We start from the raw sequence: 24,069 nt of genomic DNA, 5'->3' as shown, positions 1-24,069 counted from the left end.
TCCCTAGAATCCTACCCAACCTCTGGACGTGGCCCCTGGGATGCCGCCATGGGGAGGGCTAAGGAACACCATGAGGACTACCTCCCCTGCCTCTGGGCAAGGAGAGCCCAGTGGTTCAGAGGCAGGGTGGGAGACAAGCGATCTCAGTCAGGCTCAAAAAGGCTGTGTGACTAGGCAGAAGCAACCAACCTCTCTGAGCCGCAATTTCTTTCCCTGTAAGATGGGACTGCAGCCTTCATCACGGAAGCATGGAGTGGGGTTAGGAGTGTGGACTCGGAAGCCCGAGTTTATATCACAGCTGTCATTTCCTACAAGATGTTGGGACACTTCTCTAGGTGGTCTTTCTGGGCCTCAGTTTCCTCATTTGTAAAATGAGGGTGACAGCAGTTCCCATATTGTAGGGTCTCCCTGAGAATCAGAGGACTTTGCTGCAAAGGGCTCAGAACTCTTATCCAGCACACAGTAAGTGCTATATGTATTTGTTACTATTTTTGTTATTGTTGGCTGGTGTGAGCATTAAGTGGAATAATTTGTATGTGAGATGCAGATCAGTGTCGACACCCATGGCAAGCATGCGATAATGGTATCACCACACAGCAATACACTCATCAGAACCCCAGACATAGAAGCCTTACAAAGTCCTGCGGTGGCAGCCTCGTTCTCCACGGACAGGGGAGGATTTCTACCCTCCTTCCAGTCGGCAAGCTAGGATGGCCAGGTCCCGTGAACCTGGGCCTGGATCTCTGCTGCTCCATAAACCACCCCCGAACTTGGCCAAGCAGACACACTGGCTGCCTTTCCAGCTGTGCGGCGTTCACACTGAGTCACACACCCATGAGTCATCATTCACCAGAATGCAGACACGGCTCAGGGAGGCTCAGGGTGGCCACAGAATGGAGCAGAGGTGACGGGGTCACTCTGGGAGCCACACCACACCCCCTGCATCCCTGGACACGAGAGAATGGATGGTCCACGGTGCCAACGGGTGGGAGGGCAGCGAGCACGGCAACCCTGAAGGCAGACCCACTTGCCTGTTTCCTCTCCTGCTTCCTTTCCACAAGGACCTACCCTCTGAGGGGCGCAGGGCTAACTGCAAAAGTGTGGAGATCAGGGACACTGGCACAGCCTCAGAGCACACGGACCCGGGAGGCGATAGACAAGCAAACGCACAATGACCCCCACGGACAGGCACGTAGTCCAAGAGATACACAGAGCACCCCAGTGAGCCACACCAGGCCAGGGCCCAATATCAGCTGGGGTGGGGGTGGCGGGGAGTAGGTCGGGGCGCAACAGGACCATGTCAGAACCTGGGGGTGGGTGCGGGTAGTCAGGTTGGGGGGAGAATCTAGGCAGAGGATGGGGGCATCCGTAGGGGATGCAGGGGATGAGGCTGCGGTGAATGCCTGGGTGCCCTGTGAAAGGGGGTGGCCTTGAACCTGAAGGTGACACGGACACATTGAAATTCATTCGACATGCAAATGATGAACCCTGGGTCTGGGGAAGTGGACTCTGGCCCCAGTGAACAGCGTCATGCCTGGAGGTGAAGACACTGGTCAGGGAGCTGCTGCCATGATCCACATCAGGAACCATGGAGGCCTGCATTAAAGGAGGGGGAGAGAGAGAAAGCAGGGAGAGGGCCACCAGTGAGAGAAGGGGCAGCATGCAGGGCTGGGGGGCGGGGAGGGTCAGGCCCGGGGCAGGAGGAGAAGGCTTTGCAGCTGGGAGGACACTTGCCCTGCCTCCTTCAGAAGGAAGGACCCAAGGACACAAACTCAATGGGAGCCTGTTTTGAAACCATAAAATAAACACATATGAAGTTTCATCGAGACTAGTGTTACTAGGCAAAACGGGGTTTATACTCAGCCAGACAAGCATGATCCCAGGGTAGTGAGAAAAGACCCGTCAGGACGTTGCACTATCCTCTTTAAGGCCTCTTCAGGGCCATGTGCCGCTCTTCACCCCAAATACCGGGGTTCCGAAGAGATATGACCCTAACCTTTGACCCTTCTTGGAACAAGAATGAGTATGTGAATTAATATATTCTCTTGTCCCTTTGCTGTTGAGACTGACATGTGTCTTTCTGCACCAAGAATAACCCATGTGCATGGCTCCACTCTGCGTGCAGGCAGAAGACCATGAAGTCGGTGAGGCCGGCTCTGCCCCCCAGGACTCAGTGGGTGCACACCAAATCTTCACATGAAAAAACCAGAGGCTAAAACACCAACGGCAGCAGCAACAACAACAAAACCAAACCACCAGGTTGAAAACAGGCAAAGGAATCAAACAGACATCTAAAAAAAGACATACAAATGGCCAACAGGTATGTGACAAAGTGCCCGCCATCGCTATCATTAAGAAATGCAAATCAAAACCATGATACCACCTCCCATCCATTAAAATGGCTACTTCTTTTTAAGCCACCAAAAAAATTAATTAATTAATTAATTTTAAAAAAAACAGGAAATAACAAGTGTTTGTGAGGACATAGATAAATGGAGCTTTTGTGCAGACTGCGGGAATGTAAAATGGGAGAGTCACTATGGAAAGCATTATGGTAGTTCCTAAAATATTAAAAATAGTAAACTCAAAATGGATGGAAGACCTAAACGTAAGATCTGAAGCCATAAAAACTCCTAAACAAAAAACCACATAGGCAGTAATCTTTTGGACATCAGCCTTAGAAACTTTTTTTGGGATCTGTCTCCTGAGATAACGGAAACAAAACCAAAAATATACTATTGGGCCTACTCCAAAATAAAAAGCTTCTGCACAGCAAAGGAAACCATCAACAAAACAAAAAGGCAATCTACAGAATGGAAGAAGGTATCTGCAAATGACATATCCAATAAGGGATTAATAGGCAAAATATATAAAGAATTTCTACACGTCAACACACAAGTAATCTAATTAAAAATGGACAGAAGCCCTGAACAGACATGTTTCCAAAGAAGACATCCAGATGGCCAACGGACACCTGAAAAGATGCTCAACGTCACTCATCATCAGGGAAATGCAAACAAAACCACAATGAGAGATCACTTCCCATCTGTCAGAATGGCTAGAATCAGACAAGAAATAAGTGTCAGTGACGATGTAGAGAGTAGAGACCCTCATGCACTGTTAGTGGGAATGGAAACTGGTCCAACCACTGTGGAAAACAGTATGGAGGTTCCCCCCCAAAACCAGAACTAGAAATACCATACAATCCAGCAATTCTACTACGGGTATTGACCCAAAGAAAATGAAACCCTCATCTGCAAAGATAGATGCACCCCTATGTTCCCTGCATTATCTACAACAGCCACATTATGGAAGCAGCCCAAGTGTCCCCTGATGAAATAAATGGATGTGGTACACATGTAAAGGGACATTACTCAGCTGTTAAAAAAAAAAAAAAAGAAGAGGAAGAGGAAGAGGAAGAGGAGGAGGAGGAGGAGGAGGAGGAGGAGGAGGAGGAGGAGAAGAAGATCTCACCACTTAGGACAATATGGATGGATCTATGGGGTATTATGCTAAGTGAAGTCAGAGAAAGAAAAAAAACCTTAAGATTTCATGTCTATGTGGGAAGTAAAAAATAATCGACCAGAACTGGACTCCTATATCTAGAGAACAAACTGGTATTGGCCCGAGGGTGGAGATGGGGAATGGGTGAAATCAGTGAAGGGGGTCAAGGGGTACACACCACCAGTTCTAAACTAAGTCCCGGGGGTGAAGAGTACAGCATGGCGGATAGAGTCAGTAACATTGTACGGTGACAGATGGTGACAGCACTCGGGGTGGTGAGCCCAGTGTCATGTGCAGAACTGTCAAATCACTATGCTGTACACCTGAAACTACTACAACATTGTAGGTCAACTAGATTTCCATTTAAAAAATTAAAAATAGAGTTACCATATGATCCTGCAATTCTGCCTCAGGGTATATGCTCAGAACAACTGAGAGCTGGTCTCAAAGCAGCCCTTGTGCCCCATGTTCGCGGAAGCACTTTCCACAGCAGCCAAAGGTGGAAATGACCCACATGTCTACTGACGGATGGACGGACACACAAAATACAGTATACACACGCAACAGAATATTATTCAGCCTTAAAAAGGAAGGAAATCCTGCCATGGGCTACACCGCAGATGAACCTGTAGGTGGCTAGAGTCTGATTCACAGACACAAACCAGAAGGCTGGGGTGGGGGGCTGGGGGCCCAGAGGGGGAGGGGAATGGGGAGTTGCTGGTTTAGCTACAAAGTTGCAGTTTGGCAAGAACAGCATTCCGGAGACGGGCCAGACAACATGAATGTATTTAACACTACTGAACTGTACACTTAGAACACTTAGAAATGGTGACGATGGTAAATTTTATCTTATGTATGTTTAAGTTAAAAAACCACCACCAGCAGCCAGGTGTTAGATAAGTGCTCTGAAGTGGACTGAAGGCTGAAGGGGTGGTAACGGGGAGAAGGGTCACTCACTCAAGGAGGGGACATAGCCGGGCTGTTCGGGGGTGGGGGAGAGAGCCGGCAAGGGCAGAGGCCCCAGGCAGGTGATGGAGGAGTGAGACTGGACCAGGGGTCTGGGGGACTGCAAAAGTGGGTGGGCCATGACCTTCGTGTCCCCTTAAGGTCCCAGTGAGGTCTGAAAGGTTCTGGCAGGCTACTGAGACTTTTGGTGCCATATTTAGAAAGCTTACTCTTCCTGCCCCATGGAGAGTTAGAGACTCAGAGAGGCATGCACGGAAGGCAGAACAGCATGGTGCCAGGGTCATGGCAAGAAGACACATCTGGATAGAGGTGGGTGATAGAGTGACCGTAGGGAACTGTTCCCAAGTTCCTTCTGGAACCTCATCGGCACTCTGGAGCCTTCCTTCATGCTTTCAGAATTCTACAACATGGGATATTCTGTTTGATCTCATGAGATGGGCAAGGAGAACAGGGGAGATCATGGGGTTCAAAGAGGTAAGAGGAGCCCTTCTCAGGGCCTTCGGTGCCCCAGCCCAGCCAACAAACACCACCTCAAGGGTCACCATCACCCACTCACATCCTCCGCTTGCCGTGCATCCTTACTGGTGATAATCCACTCCTTGAGGTCCTTCTACTTTGAGGACAAGCAGCAGTATCCCCAAACACTCAAAAGCTGGGTTCTGATTCATACACATTATCTCTGGTACTTTCTCCCAACCCACGATCTCCCCACTTTCCATCACAACAGGAAAGGAACCGGTTTGGCTCCTTCTACCCTCCACAGAGCCAGGGAGGCTGGAACTTAGTAATTAATCTTCTAGGAGGCCATAAACTGATCCATGTTTCTGGTATATATATTTTTTTAGATTTTGATTGCTCTTTGGAGCTTCTGCTCTTGAAGCGTCTGCCCATCTTGCACAAGCTCTCAAAGAGGCTGGCAACGGTTTGCAGTAACCTACTCTACTATTGAAGAAAAGTAACTTGTAACACGTAGGCCTCTGAACTATTAGACCAGAGAGGCAACCCAAAGGAGCAAGGCAGTCCGGGTCTGGCAAGGTCACACCTTTCAGCCCAGAGGTCCGCTGCCTTACACAGCTGCTACCTCCACTTGCACAGGACCCTGCATGCTGATGTTCTTTAAACGGAGCGCCCTCTTGGTCTATCGTTCACCCTTCTGCTTTGAGAGGGGGACAAATTTAAGAAATAGCCACTTTCCTACAAAGACGTGATATATACATATGATGGAATATTACTCCGCTATCGAAAAGAAGGAAATCTTGCAATTTGCCAACGACATGGAGCTAGAGTGTATTATGCTGAATGAAAGAAGTCAGTGAGAGAAAAACAAATAACAGATGATCTCACTCATATGTGGAATTTAAGAAAGAAAACAGATGAACAGGAGAGAGGGAAATAAGCCATAAGAGACTCCTAACTACAGAGGACAAACTGACGGCTGATGGAGGGATGTGGGTGAGGAGATGGGCTAGATGGGGGATGAGTGGTTAGGAGGGCGCTTGTTGTGATAAGAAGTGGGTGTTGTATGTAAGTGCAGAATTACTGACTTTTACTTCAGAAACCAGCACTGCACTGTGTATTCACTAAAATTTAAATTTTAAAAAATTTCTCAGTACAAGAAAAAAATATCCGCTTTCCTTTCTACCTTACTAAAAGACAGTTAAAACTGGAATACACACTAGCTGACAGGTAGTCTCGAGGTCAGGGACGCTAGAGGGGTGTGTGGCCATGGGAAGCCACATAGCGTATATCCCCCGGGGGGTGATGAAGGAGTGGGGAAGGTGCTCCTCAGAGACCGTGCCAGGGTAGAGGAGCAGCCCAGTGGGGCCGGATTCCCAATATTCCAGAAGCAAAGAGAAAAATTTTTACGTGAAATCATCTGATTTAAAAATATTGGGGACTAATTCAAAATAAAAAAAAAAAACACTTCATGGGCCAATACCAGACTGGCCAAAGTAAACAGATCTGCATGCCAACTCTGACCACGGGCCACCAGCAGGGAGCCTCCATCCTCCATGACCCCTGACACCCTTCCTCCCATGCACCCCCATGGAGTATATCAAAATGCCCTTCTGCAGGAATGGGCCCAGCTTTGGAAGAAAGCCCCTTCCAACTGTAGATGCGTTAGTGCCTGCCCACCAAACACGGCATTTGCTTGGCTTATCTCTGATCACGGTTTAAAGAGAGATCTTTGACAAAACAGGAAAAAATATACAGTGGAAAAAAGACAGTCTCTTCAATAAATGGTGCTGGGAAAACTGGGCAGCTATATGTAGAAGAATGAAACTCGACCATTCTCTTACATCGTACACAAAGATAAACTCAAAATGGATAAAAGACCTCAACGTGAGACAGGAATCCATCAGAATCCTAGAGGAGAACGTAGGCAGTAATCTCTTCAATATCAGCCATAGCAACTTCTTTCAAGATATGTCTCCAAAGGCAAAGGAAACAAAAGCCAAGATAAACTTTTGGGACTTCATCAAAATCAAAAGCTTCTGCACAGCAAAGGAAACAGTCAAGAAAACAAAGAGGCAACCCACGGAATGGGAGAAGATATTTGCAAATGACAGTACAGACAAAAGACTGATATCCAGGATCTATAAAGAACTCCTCAAACTCAACACACACAAAACAGACAATCAGATCAAAAAATGAGCAGAAGATATGAACAGACACTTCTCCAATGAAGATATACAAATGGCTCTCAGACATATGAAAAAATGTTCATCATCACTAGCCATCAGGGAGATTCAAATTAAAACCACATTGAGATACCACCTTACACCACTTAGAATGGCCAAAATTAGCAAGACAGGAAACAACATGTGTTGGAGGGGATGTGGAGAAAGGGGAAACCTCTTACACTGTTGGTGGGAATGCAAGTTGGTGCAGCCTCTTTGGAGAACAGTGTGGAGATTCCTGAAGAAATTAAAAATAGAGCTTCCCTATGACCCTGCAATTGCACTACTGGGTATTTACCCCAAAGATACAGATGTAGTGAAAAGAAGGGCCATCTGTACCCCCATGTTTATAGAAACAATGGCCACGGTTGCCAAACTGTGGAAAGAACCAAGATGCCCTTCAACGGACGAATGGATAAGGAAGACGTGGTCCATATACACTATGGAGTATTATGCCTCCATCAGAAAGGATGAATACCCAACTTTTGTATCAACATGGACGGGACTGGAAGAGATTCTGCTGAGTGAAATAAGTCAAGCAGAGAGAGTCAATTATCATATGGTTTCACTTATTTGGGGAGCATAACAAATAGCATGGAGGACATGGGGAGTTAGGAGAAGGGAGTTGGGGTAAATTGGAAAGGGAGGTGAACAATGAGAGACTATGGACTCTGAAAAACAATCTGAAGGGTTTGAAGAAGTGGGGGGGTGGGAGGTTGGGGGAACCAGGTGGTGGGTATTAGAGAGGGCATGGACTGCATGGAGCACTGGGTATGGTACAAAAACAATGAATACTGTTATGCTGAAAATAAATTTTAAAAAATGATTAAAAAAAATAAAGAGAGATCTAGAGTTGTCCATAACGAGCCCCTTGGCTGTTCTGACCACCTCTGTCAACAGCTGTCCCTTGACAGGAGTAATGTTCTAATGGACATCCTGTTTTGCTTCCTATGACTAAGAGATACATTCCTGTTTCCTTTGGTGTCACCTGTAAGCAGCTTCTCCCGTCTGCCCTACATGTTCTCATCTCATCCGGGTACTCCCATGCAGTCTCGCACGTCCTCCTGTGACTTGAGCTGGTGGGTGGCCATCTGGAGCCATCCCATCCACCTTTCAGATCCTTAGAGTCCGGGCATCTGCCAAGGAGACTTGCGACTCTGGGTGAAAATCTCGCTGTTCAGAGAGCCTCACTGCACACTCTGGCTGTCTTCTGGTTCCCAGCGCCTTTCCCAACACCTGCACATCCAGGCTGACAAAATTCACTTACTGTGGGTTTCTAGGCTTATGGCCAATTCTGTTTCCAAATTATTTTGAAGTTCTAAAAGAAGAACTTAGGGGCGCTTAGGTGGCTCAGTTGGTTAAGCACCTCTCTTCAGCTCGGGTCACGATCCCAGGGTCCTGGGATCGAGTCCTGCATCAGGCTCCCTGCTCACTGGGGAGTCTGCTTCTCCTTCTTCCTCTGCCGCTTTTCCTGCTCGTGCTCTCTCTCTGGCACGCTGTCTCTCAAATAAATCTTAAAAAAAAATAATCAAGCTTTAAAAAGAAGAAAAAGGAGGAGAACTTAGATATGAAAAAAAAGCACCACAAGCAAAATCAAAAGGCAAATGATTACCTAGAAGGAAAATATTCATAATTCAGACCATAAATGAAGGACTAATCTTGTTAACATATAAAGCGCTCCCAGCACTTGAGGATAAAAAGCTCAAAACTGCAATAGAAAAATGGGCAAGGATAGGAACAGACAATTCACAGAGAAAAGAGAGATGGCCCTTATGCATTTAAAAAGATGCTCAACTCTACACAGAAGAGAAATGTAAATTAAAACTACAGTGAGCTACACCATTTCATACCTATCAGATTGGCAAAAATCCAAAGCTTGACAATATACTCAGGCTCTCTTTCACACACGGCTGATGAGAATGCAAAACGGACCCCCTCTTTGCAAAGGAAATTTGGCAATTTTGATCGCGATTACAAGTGCATCAGCCCTTTGATGTGGCAACTCCACTTCTGGGAATTTATCTTATAGTAACACCTGCCATGTTCAAAATGACATGTGTACAAGGTTATGCACAGCAGCACTGTTTTTAACAATAAACTGATGGCAGCAGTCCAAGTGGCTTCCATCTGCTGGGGCCTAGTAACATAGATCACAGTTCTCATGCACTGGGGCTGCTCAAAGTGGGGCTGCACACCAGCAGTCCCAGCATCAGCTGGGCGAATGCTGGTGCAGATCGACCCCAGGCCTGTGGGATCAGAAACTCCAGGGATGGCCCCGGATTTCATGTTTAATGACATTTCCAGGTGATTCCGATGATATACTAAATTTAAGCAGCACCGACATAAACAATGGGGCTATTTTTAAAAATGAGAGACCAAGATCAAAAACAGGGGAAACTAATCAGATTTAGAGAGCAGAATCATGGTCGCTTTAGGAGTGGGGACCGGCTAGGATGAGGCTGGGCGCTCTGTACCTTGATCTGGGTGATGGAGGCATGGGTGTGCACCTGTGTACCAATTCACCGAGCCAGGGCCTCACGGAGTGCGTGTGCTATACCTCAGGATGGTTTGTGAGAAAAACGACGACGCGCTCTACGTGTTGCCATGGAAGGATATCCAGGATCTATTACTTAGTGGGGGGAAAAGCAAGGTACAGAACACTCAGTACTCTACCAGTCGAGAAGAAAGAGAAAACAAATGTGTTATTTGTGTGTGCATAAAGAAATACTGGAAGGTGAGAGGAGAAATCCAGGAAAGGCACAGAGGAAACAACAGGGATTATCTACAGGGGATGCGGGTGTCAAAGGAAGAGCTCAGGGTGAGAACAAGACTTTTACGCAGACTTGCTGGACAGGAGAGTGCAGCTTCCATTAAAAAAATAATCGTTAAATAAATACATGTACAAATTCTTCCACTTTGTACAAATAAAAGTAGGAAGTGTTGTCTTTCCCACCTCATTGCTTTATTTTATTTTATTTTTTTTTACCACAGAGACCCAGACTAGATGGAGAGACCCAAAGCTCATCTCTGGAACTCATCATGTGACCAGGGTCTCTCTGCCCGCACTCACCGCCCCCCCCAGACAAGGAGGATCAGGCCATCTACCTTACACCATCAAAGGCAGAAGGATGAGATAATGGACTTACAAACCGTGAAGGGCTACACAAACAGACGGGATCATTATGACGCTTCCACCAGAATCCAAAGGTAAAAGAACCACCATCTCCGCGCACCACACACAGGAAGTACTCCCATGAGGGTACTTATTTAGAATCGAGACTATGAACAACCATCTATTTACTGAGCACACGCTCTGCACCAGGCATGGTAGTAAACACATCTTATAAGTGGCATCAGTCACCTCTCACAGGAAGCCCATGTATTTTGCCCATTTTGCCCACTGGCAACTGAGGTGTGAGGCCAAAAGCTAGTGAGGGGTGGGCCAAGCCCCCAAGCATGTGGCCAGCAACAGGGGCCAAGGCCTCTTGGCCTTCTGCCTCCCTTCAAATCCTACAGATGGTGCATCTGTTAAATCCCGAAGGCCTGCCTTCTCCTCGAGGTGCCAGGAGGTGAATGGGGTGGAGGACAGGCGCAGGGCACGGAGCCTCAAAGGGCAGCATGCTGACCATACTCCTGCTCTGTCGGCCAGGCTGCCAGGCCATGCGTTCACTGGCCTCCAGACCCGGAAGCTGTGGCTGGTGACATCAGAGCTACAAGCATCACCGAGGCACTCATGCGCTCGGCTGTTAGAAGTTGAATGTGGCTTCTTCCTCCCCATCCCCCCAAAGTGATTAAGTTGAAGTCCTAACCTCTACCACCTCAGAATATGACCTCACGGGGACACCGGGTCCTTACAGAGGTCATCAAGTTAAAAATGAGATTAATGTGAGCCCTAATCCAACTTTACCGATGTCCTTACAAAAAGGGGAAAGTGGAAATACAGACACACACATGGGCAAGGCGGCCATTTATCTATACACCGAGGAGAGAGGCCTGGAATAGAGCCTTCACTCAACCTTCAAATGAACCAACTTGCCAACACCCTGATCTTGGCACTTCTAGCCTCCAAAACCGTGATACAATGAATCCCTGTTATTGAAGCTACTGGGTCTGTGGTCCTTTGTCACAGCAGCCCTAGCGAAAAATACGTGCCCTTATACTATCTTTCCTCACACACACAAACCCCCCTCCACCCAGGTAACTAAAGATCAAGCTGGGGAATCGTCAAGGTTACCATTTTAACTCCAAGTTACAGGATTTGGGATAGATTTTCACCAGTTTTCTAGTAAAATAGATAAGAAAAGGATACTTTCATGAAAGGGCCTAACTCTGGAACTGTTTTCTTGAAGTACCCTTCCTTTTCACAAGGCTACAAACCCCACACCTCACGGCTGCCAGGAAGAAATAAAGCAATGATTCTGAGGTGCCAAGCACACACTCAGCACCTCCGCAGTTTACAAACATGAGGCTTTGATCTATGATCCACCAGCGCAGACAACAAACAGCATGTGGAGAATGTCTACATGCGGGCAAGTGTGACCTTACAAAAAAATAAATAAAAATAAAAATTCAGAGAGCCACAAAGGAAAAATAACTCTTCAAGAATCATGTGCAAAAAAGAAAAAGAAAAATCTAGAATCACAGTTTTTCCTCTTCCCCCTGGATAAAGATAACAATGTCAACAAGTCCATTGTTAAATTGGGAACAAAAAATTATTTCAGTAAGAACTGAGTGAGAAAACAATTACCCAAGCTAGACAGAAGATAAGATTGGATCAGGAAAGACGGGAATGTGAAGAAGCAAAATGTAGGATGGGGTCTGGGTCAGATGATGTGTGGGAGGGAAGGAAAAGAGCAAGAAAACTTGCCAGAGGAGACAAGAGAATGGCAGACGCAGCAGGTCAAGGACGCCATTGCTCAACTTCTGGCTGGTGGACCTCAGCCACAGGCACTCGGGGTTCCACTCACTTAAACCTCCAGAACTGCACACTGAAGGGGAGGAGTCCTCTGGGCTGTAACAGGGACCTGGAGAAAATCAGGTCTAGGCTGGAAGGGGTCACTGGAGGCGCTGATGTGTTCAGTCGTGAAAATTCACTGAGCCAACCACTTACGGTTTGCCAGCTTCTCTACACAATTGTTAGGCTTCAATAATCAGTGCCCTGCTCTGAAGGTGTCCCCACTCCCAGCTCCAAATTCACTTGCTGGAGTCCTAACCCGATGAGAGGTGTTACAGGTAGGGGCCCTTGGGAGTGCTTAGGTCATGAGGTGAAGCCTTAGTGGGGCTGGGCCCTTACAAGGGAACCCCCGGTGCTCCCGGGGCCCTCCACCCTGTCAGGATGCCTGGAAGAGGGGCCTCACCTGACCACGCTCCCATCTCAGACTTCCAGCCTCCTGACCGGTGAGAAAGAAGTTTCTGTTGTTTATAAGCCACCCAGTCTGTGGGATTCTGTTTGAGCAGACCAAACAGAGGAAGGCAGTAAGTTTAATAACAAGTTTCATTCAGTTTACTTGAGGGGGGGGCGCGTGGAAATCAAGTACAGGGCTGGCTATAAGTCCTGGTCAGAGACTCCCCCATCTTTTTCAGAAGGTTGACCAGTAAGGCCAGGGACACTGGGGAATGTGGGTTCTTTTCTTACTTATACAAACAGGACTTTAGGGCCAAAGAGAATCTTGGGGGCTGTTTGACCTGAGGGGCCAGGACAGAGCCAAGTCTATGCCTCCCTGGTGGTTCCCCCCACCTCTCCCCACGGCCCCACCTCACAAACCCAGCCTTCCCCAGCTTCCCTGGGCCCAGGTGCTGCACGCAGTGGAAACAGCCCAGCCTGGGGTGGGTCCCTGGGAAGGGAGCTCTGTGTGTCTCAGCCCCCTCCAAGGTGGGTAGCTTGCTCCGTCATCAAGCAAGACTCCGTCTCCAGAGCCACTGCTGCCCACCTGTCTCTTCCCTTTTGTCCCCCACAAGCTTATCTGACAAACAGGAGCTCAGTCTGCTACGTGATGCCAGTCTTTCAAGCAGGAGACAAGGGTAATTCCCGCCAGGCAGCACAGGGAACAAAAACACGCCCTGAGCCCTGGACAAAGGCGTTCCACTGAAAGAGGCCTGAAAACCATCTGTCTGTTGGGAGTTTACGGGGTGGTGTGTCTCGTTCTACCGGGGACCGTGGGAACAACAGCAGAGCTCTGGTGGGGCTAGTCCCTGGCCTTCACATTCCCAGCTGCAAAATGCCACCAGCAGCTGGGGGCGATAAAACCACCATTGACGACCACAAGAGCCTGGGATGTGTCCTTGTCACCTCCGAGGACTACAAAACAAACCCTTCTCCTGAAGAGCCCTCGCCCCCGCCCAGCCTTGTTGATCAAGGGGAGCAGCAACAGGTGGGCTCGGGAATGCACGGTGACCACCACCTCCACCCACACACAGCCTTACAAACGCGGCCATGACTTCTTGGGAGCTACCGCCCAGCTCGAACCCAAAGCTACCCCGTGGTACTCCTCACCTCCCTCCACCCGCTCCCCCCCATACCAAAGCGTTCTAGAACAACCAAAACTGGAAGAGCAGAGAAAAATGCAAACGAGTTCCAGGACTGAGTGTGTCCGGAAGCGCAGGGTCATGTGAAAGCCTGCCTGGTGCTTTTTATGAAGGACACTGAGAACAGCATTTCTCAGTCTTCACAGGAATCACCTGTGGATCTTCTTAAATAGCAAGAGCTGGGGGCGCCTGAGTGGCTCAGTGGGTTCACTGGCTGACCCTTGTTTTCCACTCACGTCATGATCTCATCGGGCTCCAAGCTCGGCCGGGAGTCCACTTGAGATTCTCTCTCTCCCTCAGCCCCTCCCCCTGCTCGAGAGCACGCATACTCTTTTTCTCTCTCTCTCAAACAAATAAATACATGTGTTTTTGTTTTTAAAGCAAGATCTGATGCAGTAGTTGCGTGGGAGCCTGCATGTCTAGTGAGTCCCCAGGCGATGTGAACAGTGCGGGGCTGAGGACAATCTGAGGGGCAAGCACTTGAGAGGACTCTCAGGGCTTCTTGTATTCAGGAAACACATGGGCTTGAGACCGGGACCACAGCTCTCAGTTTTGCAGAAGGATGGAGACAACAAATGTTAAGCAGTGCTCCCACGACACCCCAAAAAACCTTATAAATGTTAAGCCCAGCTGGGGTCACCTGTTCTAGGTCAGAAGAAAAGCCAGAGGCCTTGAGTCCCTGGGCGAATTAATGGCACAACGCAAAACAACCTTGTAAATGCTCGACCTTGTAAAAACCCATCTGGTGTCATCTGTCGTCTGGATTAGACGGAAGGGTTTGTGTAAAGAATTTTTTTCTGAGCTTTTACGTTCTATTTCTGGCCATAACACCGACACTCTGTGGTATTTTCATCAGGAAGAAGACTCGGAGTCTAATGGTAAGACCAGAAACCAGGCATTTTATTCCTTGCCAGAGCTGGACAGGGTGTGTGGTTGCCAGATTAAACCCAAGACGACTGGGGCACCTGGGTCAGTTAAGTGCCCAACTCTGGGTCTCAGCTTGGGTCTTGACCTCAGAGTTGCTGAGTTCAAGCCCTGCCCAGAGTGGAGCCTACTCAGGGAAAAAAAAAAAAAAAAAGCCAGTTAAATTTCAGATTGATAAAGAATAATTTTCTAGTATAATTATGTCCCACGTATAATCTGGGATATACTCATAGGAAAAGAGAAAACAGAAAATACTCACTGTGTATCTGAAATTCCAAATTTAACTGGCAGTCCTGGATTTCTGTTTGCTAAGTCTGGCGACCCTAACAGGGTAGCAAAATGGGAATAAGGACAGTAGGGATTTGGTAATATGGAACACTTCCTGCTTCACGGCTATTAACTGTAAAGAAAAACACAAGGATGCTGGCATGGTAGGCATTCCATCAGGAGGGGCACAGCTTATTACTACAACAATAATACCCATTTCTCTGACTGGGGCTTAATCTGCTTAGCCAGCTTGTTATAATGGGTCAAAATCATACGCTTATGGCTGGTATTATGAGTTGAATTGCATCCCTGCAAATTCATCTGTTGAAGTCCTAACCCCTGCCACTTCAGAACGTGCCCTTATTTAGAAATAGAATCGTAGCAGATGCCGTGAGTGAAGACGAGGTCCCAGACTGGGGTAGAGTGGGCCCCTAACCTAATGTGATTGATGTTTTTATAAAAAGGGAAAACGTGGGGCGCCTGGGTGGCTCAGTGGGTTAGGCCGCTGCCTTCAGCTCAGGTCATGATCCCAGGTCCTGGGTTCGAGCCCCACATCGGGCTTTCTGCTTGGCAGGGAGCCTACTTCCTCCTCTCTCTCTGCCTGCCTCTCTACTTACTTGTGATTTCTCTCTGTCAAATAAATAAATAAATAAATAAATAAATAAATAAATAAATAAATAAATCTTTAAAAAAAAAAAAAAGGGAAAACGTGGACGTGGAGACTGAATGCACACAGTGCAAATCCCATATGAAGAGAGGCGTTCTGCTGCCACAAGCCAAGGAACTAGTATCCAGGACTAAGGGCTGGGACCAACCCTACCTCAGAGCCTGCAGAGGGAGCATGGCCTGCTGATGCCTTGACCTTGGACTTCTTGCCTCCAGAACCGTTGAGACAATGAATCTCTCTTGGTAAGCCACTCAGTTTGTGGCATTTTTGTGACCTTAGCCCTATAAACAGATGCAGAGAGCTAGGAGGAGGGAAGAGAGAAGAACAGAGGCCAGAAATTCATCAACATTACCATTAGTTATTGTCTGAATATTGTCAGAACTTGAAAACCTCAGCCAAGGAAAGACGCAGGGAGTCAGAAATGGCAGACTGTTTTTTTTATGAACACAGTCACTGCTCTACTAAAATTCAAATTTAAATGTCAAACCGAGGGCTGCCTGGGTGGCTCAGTCAGTTAAGCATCTACCTTGGGCTCGGGGTCCTGGGGTCGAGCCCGGCAACAGGCTCCTTGCTCAACAGGGAGCCTGCTTCTTCCTCTCCCTCTGGTCCCCTGCTCCTGGTCTCTCTCTCTCTCTCTTTCTTTCTATCTCAAATAAATAAATAAAATCTTTAAAATAAATAAATGATGAATTGAAAAATAAGTAAATAAATGTTGAATTGAGCAAGTTACACACAATTTAAAGAAACCTTAGAAATCAGAATTTACCCAGGTTATACAAAAAGGATATGTTCCCAAGCACCCTCAGCCTCAAGAGATTTGGGAGGAGGGTTCTAAAAATCGCAACCTCAACAGACCCATTATTGTGAACTGCTGTTTTCCCCGGAGGAGTTTGCTTTCCTCCTGTACTTACAAACCAAACATGACCGTACAGAGCTGCCGTGTAAGGAGGCCCTACACAAAATGAAGCAGGCTGTTCTGATTTCATTGCCACTCTTCATTATTTGCTTGTCATATTTCAAATAGCCCCAGGTGGCAAGATTTAAACAAGAGATGGGCTATTTAACAATACTTTATCCTCTCTTCCTAGAGTAACTGAAACCTCCTTGTTTCAGTATGGATTATAACGTACCTTCACCTTTACCAAGGCTTTGTTCTGGCCTGGAAGAGGATGCCAGGAGCAGAATTCAATAACCCCACCCTAGAAAAATGCCAAACCCAGCTGGCCCCGTCACACTGGCCTTCGTTCAGGCACTAGAATGTGCCAAGATATTTGTTTCTCACTTGAGGCCTTCACACATGCTAATCCCTGTGCCTGGAATGTTCTTTCTTTTGCCTGGACTCTCCCCCTATGGCCCCAACACAACTTGTCACACATACTCAGCCCCGATGTCAGCTTCTTGGCAATGTCAGCTTCTGTCCTTACTTTTTTCATCTTTCTTTATCACGCATATGTTTTATTCCCTTCACCACCCCAATCACAACCATAATTTTTTACTGTTTACTCGTTTATTATCTATCCCTCCCTAATAAACGGTGAGCTCTAGGAGTCAGAAATCAGAAATGTTTTGTGCACAAAAAAATAGGCACAATGATCAACATATTGGAAAAGAGAGCCCAGAAATAAACCTATGCTTCTATGGTCAATGAATCTATGAGAAAGGAGGGAAGAATATACAATGGGGGAAAGACAGTCTCTTCAATAAATAGTGTTGGGAGAACTGGAGAGCCACACACAAAAGAATGAAACTAGACCACTTTCTGACATCACACACACAAATAAATTCAAAATGGATTAAAGACCTAAATCTGGGACCTGAAACCATAAAAATCCAAGAAGAGAACACAGGCAATAATTTCTCTGACATCAGCTACAGCAACATTTTTCTAGAAATGTCTCCTAAGGGAAACAAAAGCAAAAGCAAAGCATTGGGACTACAGCAGAATAAAAAGCTTCTGCACACCCAAGGAAACAGTCCTCAAAACAAAAAGGCAACCTACAGAATGGGAAAAGATACTTGCAAATGATCTATCTGGTAAGGGGCTAATATCTAACATATGTAAAGAACTCCTACAACTCCATGCCAAAAAACCAAATAATCTAATTGAAAATACATAGTCAACCTGAACAGATATGTTTCCAAAGAAGACATACAGATGGCCAACAGACAGGTGGAAAGTAACTCAACATCACTCATCATCAGGGAAATGCAAACCAGTACAACGAGAATACCTCACACTTGTCAGAATGGCTAGACTCAGACAGAAAACTAACAGGTGTTGGTGAGGATGTGGAGAACAGGGAACCCACATGCACTGCCGGTGGGAATGTAAACTGGTCCAACCACTGTGGAAAACAGCATGGAGTTTCCTCAAAAAATTAAAAATAGAAATGCCATAGACCCAATAATTCTACTACTGGATACTTACCCAAAGAAAGAGAAAACACTCACTCAAAAAGACAAGATGCATCCCTTTGTTCACTACAGCATTATTTATAGTTGCCGAGACATGGAAGCAACCAAAGTGTTCATCCATAGACGAATGAATAAGGAAGATGTGGTGCATGTGTGCGTGTGCGTGTGTTGTGTGTGTGTGTGTGTCTATATACACACAGAATATATAGAGAGAACAGAATATTAACAGCCATTAAAAAGGATGAGATCTTGCCATATACAACAACAAGGATGGATCTAGAAGGTACTACATTAAGTGATATAAATCAGAGAAAGACAATACCATATGAGTTCACTTATATGTAGAATCTAAAAAAACAAAGGAAATGAATAAACAAAAAGCAGAATCAAGGTCTCCTAGGTAGCTCAGTCAGTTAAACGTCTTGACTCTTGATCTCAGCTCAGGTCTTGATTTCCAGGTTGTAAGTTCAAGCCCTGTGTTGGGCTCCACACTAGGCAAGGAGCCTACTTTAAAAAAAAAAAAAAAAAAAAAAAAAAAAGGAAGAAGAAGATGAGAAAGAAGGAAAAAAAGAAAAAAAAAAAAAAAGCAGAATCGTCCTATAAATACAGAGAACAAACTGTATTGTTCTCTGATGGTTGCCAGAAGGGAGAAGGGAAGAGGATGGGCAAAATGGGGGGAGGAGTAGGGGAGATACAGGCTTCTAGTTATGGAATGAGTAAGTCACAGGAATGAAAAGCATAGCATAAGGAATATAGTCAGAGATACTGTAACAGCACTGAATGGTGACAGACTATAGCTATACTTGTGGTGAGCCCAGCACAATGTATAAACTTGTCTAATCACTAACTTGTACACCTGAAACTAATGTAACATTGTATGTCAGTTCTACCCAAATAAAAAAATTGAAAATGAAAATTAAAAACTTTATGTCACTTCACTCTTCTTGCTTCTTCATGGTTTCTGAGAACTCAGATGGAATTCTTACCGCTTTGTTCATCAATAAAGAGGTCATACCCTTCCCAGATTGTTTTTTAATAAAAATTTTTAAAAATTTTCTTTAAAAAAGAGAAAGAAATCAGACATGTTTTATAAATTACTTAACCCCCAGGACTTGCAGTCAAGGAGGCATATACACATTTGTCTGGATTGATTGATCAACTCATTAATTATTTAAAACAAACAAATGAGGGGTGCCTGGGTGCCTCAGTTGGTTAAGTGTCCGACTCTTGATTCCAGGCTCAGGTCTTGATTCCATCAAGACTCTCGATTCCATCTCAGGGTCCTGGGATTGAGTTCCATGTCAGGCTTCAGGCTCAGCTGGGAGTCCGCTTGAGGATTTTCTCTCTCTCCCCATCTCCTTCTGCCCCTCCCCCGCCTCTCTTTCTCTCTCTCTCACTCTCTCAAATAAATAAATAAATCTTTAAAACAAAACAAAAAAATAAATGACAGCGTGATATGATCAATGGTGGCATACCACCAAATCCTGGCGGGAAGCGCTTCATGCTCAGAGGTTCCAGTTCAGCCCTGGAGCCAGAAGTCTACCTTCTCATCCCAGTGGGAGACAGGTTCTTTTAGGGTATCACTTGCCTGCTAATTTCTCTGGGAATGTTTCAAACTCAAAAATTAACTCTCTGCTCGTGATCTGGCTTTACACACACAGGCATATCTCATTTTATTGCCCTTTGCAGACACTGCCTTTTTTTTTTTTTTTTAACAAATTGAAGGCTTAATGGCTACCCTGTGTTAAGCAAGTGTGTTGGTGCCATTTTCCCAACAGCATTTGCTCACTTGCCTCTGTGTCACATTTTGGTAACTCTTAAACTATTTCAAAGGTTTTCGTTATTATTATGTTTGCGGCGATCATCTGTGATCAGAGATTATAACTCCCTGAAGGCTCAGATGGTGGCTAGCATTTGTTAGCAAGAAACTACTTTTTACTTAAGGTGCGTACTCTGCTTTCTAGACATCATGCTATTGCACACTTAACAGGCTACAGGAGAGTGTAGACACAGCTTTTATATGCACGGGGAAACCAAAAAATTCATCTGATTTGCTTTATGGCACTATTCATTTTACGACAGTGGTCTGGAACCGAACCCACAGTATCTCTGAGGCCCTTCCTACAATAAAAGCATGCTCTGGTCACACGCACGTCAGCTCCTAGAGTCCTCAGGACCATGCTTTCTCATGCTAAATTAATAAAGCAGTGTTGGGTTATGATCTGGCATCCCATATAAATGGACTTCTGGGAGAAATGCAATGAAAATACCAATACAATATTTGATAGCTGGATCTCTTTATAAATTAATACACTGGCATTCTGACACTAAAAAAAGAAAAGGCCTGTCCATTTTAAATTTGCAAAAAAAAAAAAAACCAACCCTAAAAACTTAGGACTTATGGGTCACAAGAATTAGATGACAGAGGGTATTCTGACAATGCGTATATAAAACCTTTAAAATGTACCTAGTACTTGACCCTGAAATTCCAGTAATAGGAATGTATCCTGAAAAATAATCATAAATGCACATTAAAATTTAGTCCCAAGGATGTTTATAGTAGCACTGTTTAAAACAGAAGCTGGAAACTTAAATATCCAATAACATGGGATTGAACAGATAATCTGTGGTAATCCCTATTAAGAAATACTCTGCAGTTTTTCAAAATATTTTACTGAACAGAATAATAATTAATGGCATGGGAAGAAGGCTCATCATCTACTAAAAGCAAAAATAGTGGGTTATGAATCAATAGTCAACTGTGGTGGTTAGCTGGGTGATGGTGTCCTGTGTGATTTTTATCTTCCTATGTTTATCTGCATTTTATAAATTTCCTCAGAGTGTCACATGTCACATACATTTTACAAATTTCCTCGGAGTGTCACATATCACATATTTTGAAAAACGTTTCTATACAAAAGTAAATTTCAACCAGTCACAAAAGGACAAATACTATATGATTCCACCTACATAAACTACCTAGAGTCATCAAATTTCATAGTGGCGGGAAGTAGCACGGAAGTTGCCGGAAGCTGGAGGGCGAGGGTGGGGGGGTGAGGAGCTACTGCTTAATGAGTCCAGAGCTTCAGTGTTGCGAGACAAAGAGAGTTCTGGAGATGGACGGTGGTGACGGTTGCACAACGTGAATGTGCTTAACGCCCCTGGACTTACACTTAGAAAGGGTTATAAAACGATGGTAAATTGTGTGTTATGTGTGTTTTATCACAACTTCCTTAAAAAACAGGGAAAAAAGGAGGCACCTGGGTGGCTCAGTTGGTTAGGCATCTGACTCTTGATTTCAGCTCGGGTAGCGACCTTCGGGCCCTGGGACAGAGACCTGAGTCGTTGGGCTCCACTCAGCAGGAGCTGAGCTGCTGCTTGAATTCTCTCTCCTTCTCCCTCCCTCTGCCCCTCCCCCTGCTCGTGCTCCAGTGCTCTCTCTCGCTCACTCTCTTTCTTGCTCTCTCCCTCTCTCAAGTAAATCTTTAAAAAAGGAGAGAAAAGCTAAATGTTTTTTTAAGTTAGTAAATCATATGGACCACTGGATCTAGACACAGCTGAGGTACTAGGATTTTCAGGAGACAGGAATAGCTCGTGTAACACTGTGTTCTGACTTTACTTCAATTTTAATAAAAGAGCTGAGGGACTGGAGCAGAGAAGGCGTAATCAGACCTCAGAACACTCGGCACCGAGTACGACAACCCTCCCTGCCTGCCAGGGCTGGAGTGCGCCAGGGACAAGGAAGCATTGGCCTTGTTTCCTCACCATCTGCACTGGCCATGGGGCTCCTGTCTCCTTTCCTGAGCTTGGAGTTCTCCTCTCTCTCTAGTGCCCCACAGCTTGACTCTCAAATAAGGGAATGGATCGGGCTGCCCCCAAAGCCCAGTTTCCCCGAGTCTACATCCTCTGGAGGCCATGGGGTAAGGGACTGCCCCCAGAATCCTTCAGCTTGTCACTGGGAGAGTCAGGCAAAGAAGAGATTCTCCTCTTGAAGACAAGATGATTCCCCTCTGTACCAATGAAGAAAGAACTAGATTCAGCGAACAGAAATTCCTCCTATATTCACCGAGAGGCCGCCCAGCACTCTGCTACTGGAAGAGGGGTGCAGTGCCCGGTTCCTGACGGTGGGACCTGAGGGGCCTGAGAGGGCAGAGGCATGGGCGGAGGGTTGCACGTGGCTTGAGGCTGTCTCTTAGCAGAGCTAGGATGTGGGAGGCTGAGCTTTAACAGCTAAGAAGACCATGCATGTACACAGACAGGAACAGTAAGCTTTCCAAGGCCTTCTGAGTTCACAGGGCCAGGGCAAGACGGGGATCGCGCTTTTCTTACCTGCTGTAGGCACACTAACGTTATACTGAGGTAAAATAAATAGGAAGGCAGTCTTGGCGGTGACCTGTAAAAGAAAGGAAAAATGTTCCAATTCAGCTTCTTGGCCATGTCAAAAGAAACAAGGAGATCCTGCTACCAGCCCCCAGGGCCCTTTCTGTTTGCATCTCAGACCCGAAGGCCTGTCCTACCACAAAAGGTAGAACTGTTTGTTTGTTTCCCTGTGTTTCTTGACTGTCCCGACTCCCAGTGCCTGCACTAAAAACAAACAAAACAACAACAGGGGGCGTTGGGCGGTATCTAGGCTTGTACTTGCTGCAGATAAAACCACACACTGAGAGCTCAGAGGCTAATGGCACAGACCCGCCTGCCATCCATTCAAGTACTGAGTAAGTAAGTCCTAGGCACGGGCGCAGTGGAAGACAGAAACTGGTAGAAAATGATTCCAACTTCAAGAAGCTTCCATGGAGCTGAGGTGTCCCCAGCATGCTCATTAACCGCATGCTGGCCAGCAGCCCCAAAAGTCGACACCCGAGCTTCAGAAACCGAGAACTGCAGCTGCGAAGTTCACATCCACTGTGCCGGGGGGTACGGGGCAAGACGGAACACCCCGCATGGGTGGTTGTTTATTTCGAAAGCTACCTTGAAAATCTCACTTGGGCTGTGCCTGGTTTAGCCTGCCACCTGGCTGTTACCTGCCAAATCAGTACTTGGGCAACTCGGTCTGAAGGAGGAGCGGACCAAATGCGGGGATTCAAAGCTTGGACTTAAGGATCGAAATGGACTACCTGGGTTCACATGCAGCCTCTGCCATGAGCGAGGGGTGTGAACTTGCACCCCGAGCCTCAGTCTCCTTGTCCACAAAATCAGGGACATCCGTGGTCCTCCAGCTGCTCTGGGTGGTGCTGGCCCAGCTGCTAGTGCGGTTTCAGGCTCCCCAGATGTTTCTGATGTGCAGCTGGGGCTCAGAAGCACCACCCACACCGTTCCGCAGCTGGGGAGGATGCCCCTGGGTACACCTCAGCAATGACTGACTGCTTCTCCTCTAAACAGAAAGGTCTGAAGCCTGTACTGTGGGTGTGGGGGGAAACACACTGGGCACAGCAAAAGTAGCATGGAACAGAGTGAGGGACACATTGCAGACCCTCCCGGGCTGGACTCTCAACACACCCAGGAGGAGGGGACTGTGCTCCGCCACTCTCCCCGTCACCAAGCCCCACGTCTCTGCAGCGAGGTGTCCTTTGCTCTTTGTCCACAGTGATGCTTGAGGCTTCGCACGTGTTTGTGCTGTTGTCTGAGACATGCTCAGTCATGCTCGCAGGGAAAAAGTCAAATGAGACTAGGGATAAGAAGGCGTTCTGGAAAACACAAAGCCCTATCCGAACACACAGGTTTTCCCCCGCCTCCACCCGAAAAGCTTCCTACTGTGGTCCACAAGACCTTTTTCAGGGGGCTCCCAACCTCCCTTCTAGTCCAACTGCCTGTGTTTCTTTAGAACAGATGGACACTGTTTCTGCCAAAACGTGCTACTCACTACTTCCTTTGGGGGGTTTTAGTCCCTCGCACTTTGTATCCTACTTCCGTTACACTCCCCGCTCCGATGCACACACACACACCACCAAATCCTATCGATCAGAATCTCATTTATCCGTCATAACCCAGCTCACCTGCAGCCCCTCCTTGAAGCCTTCCCTAACTGCTCACGGAGTCCGAGGACACCTTCTACTGGAGGTGCCTTGCGCTGTGGCCCCCACACCACCCTCTCTGTCTCCTCCTCGTATTTCTCCTCACGTG

At 46.6% G+C, this 24,069-nt stretch overlaps 1 protein-coding gene across 1 annotated transcript in view; it reads right to left on the bottom strand.

Annotated features, from left to right (window-relative positions):
* Nucleotides 1–24,069, bottom strand: part of TRAM2 (translocation associated membrane protein 2) — an 82,590-nt gene that overhangs the window by 18,046 nt on the left and 40,475 nt on the right. Inside the window, exon 2 of the mRNA XM_047733023.1 lies at nt 22,279–22,342. Coding sequence (XP_047588979.1) covers nt 22,279–22,342 — 64 coding nt within the window. The remainder of the gene's footprint in view (nt 1–22,278; nt 22,343–24,069) is intronic.

Source organism: Lutra lutra, chromosome 6, assembly GCF_902655055.1.
Source record: "Lutra lutra chromosome 6, mLutLut1.2, whole genome shotgun sequence".
Taxonomy (NCBI): Eukaryota; Metazoa; Chordata; class Mammalia; order Carnivora; family Mustelidae; genus Lutra; species Lutra lutra.
The sequence above is the reverse complement of the archived record's forward strand: the minus strand, read 5'-3'. Positions and strand labels throughout refer to the sequence as shown.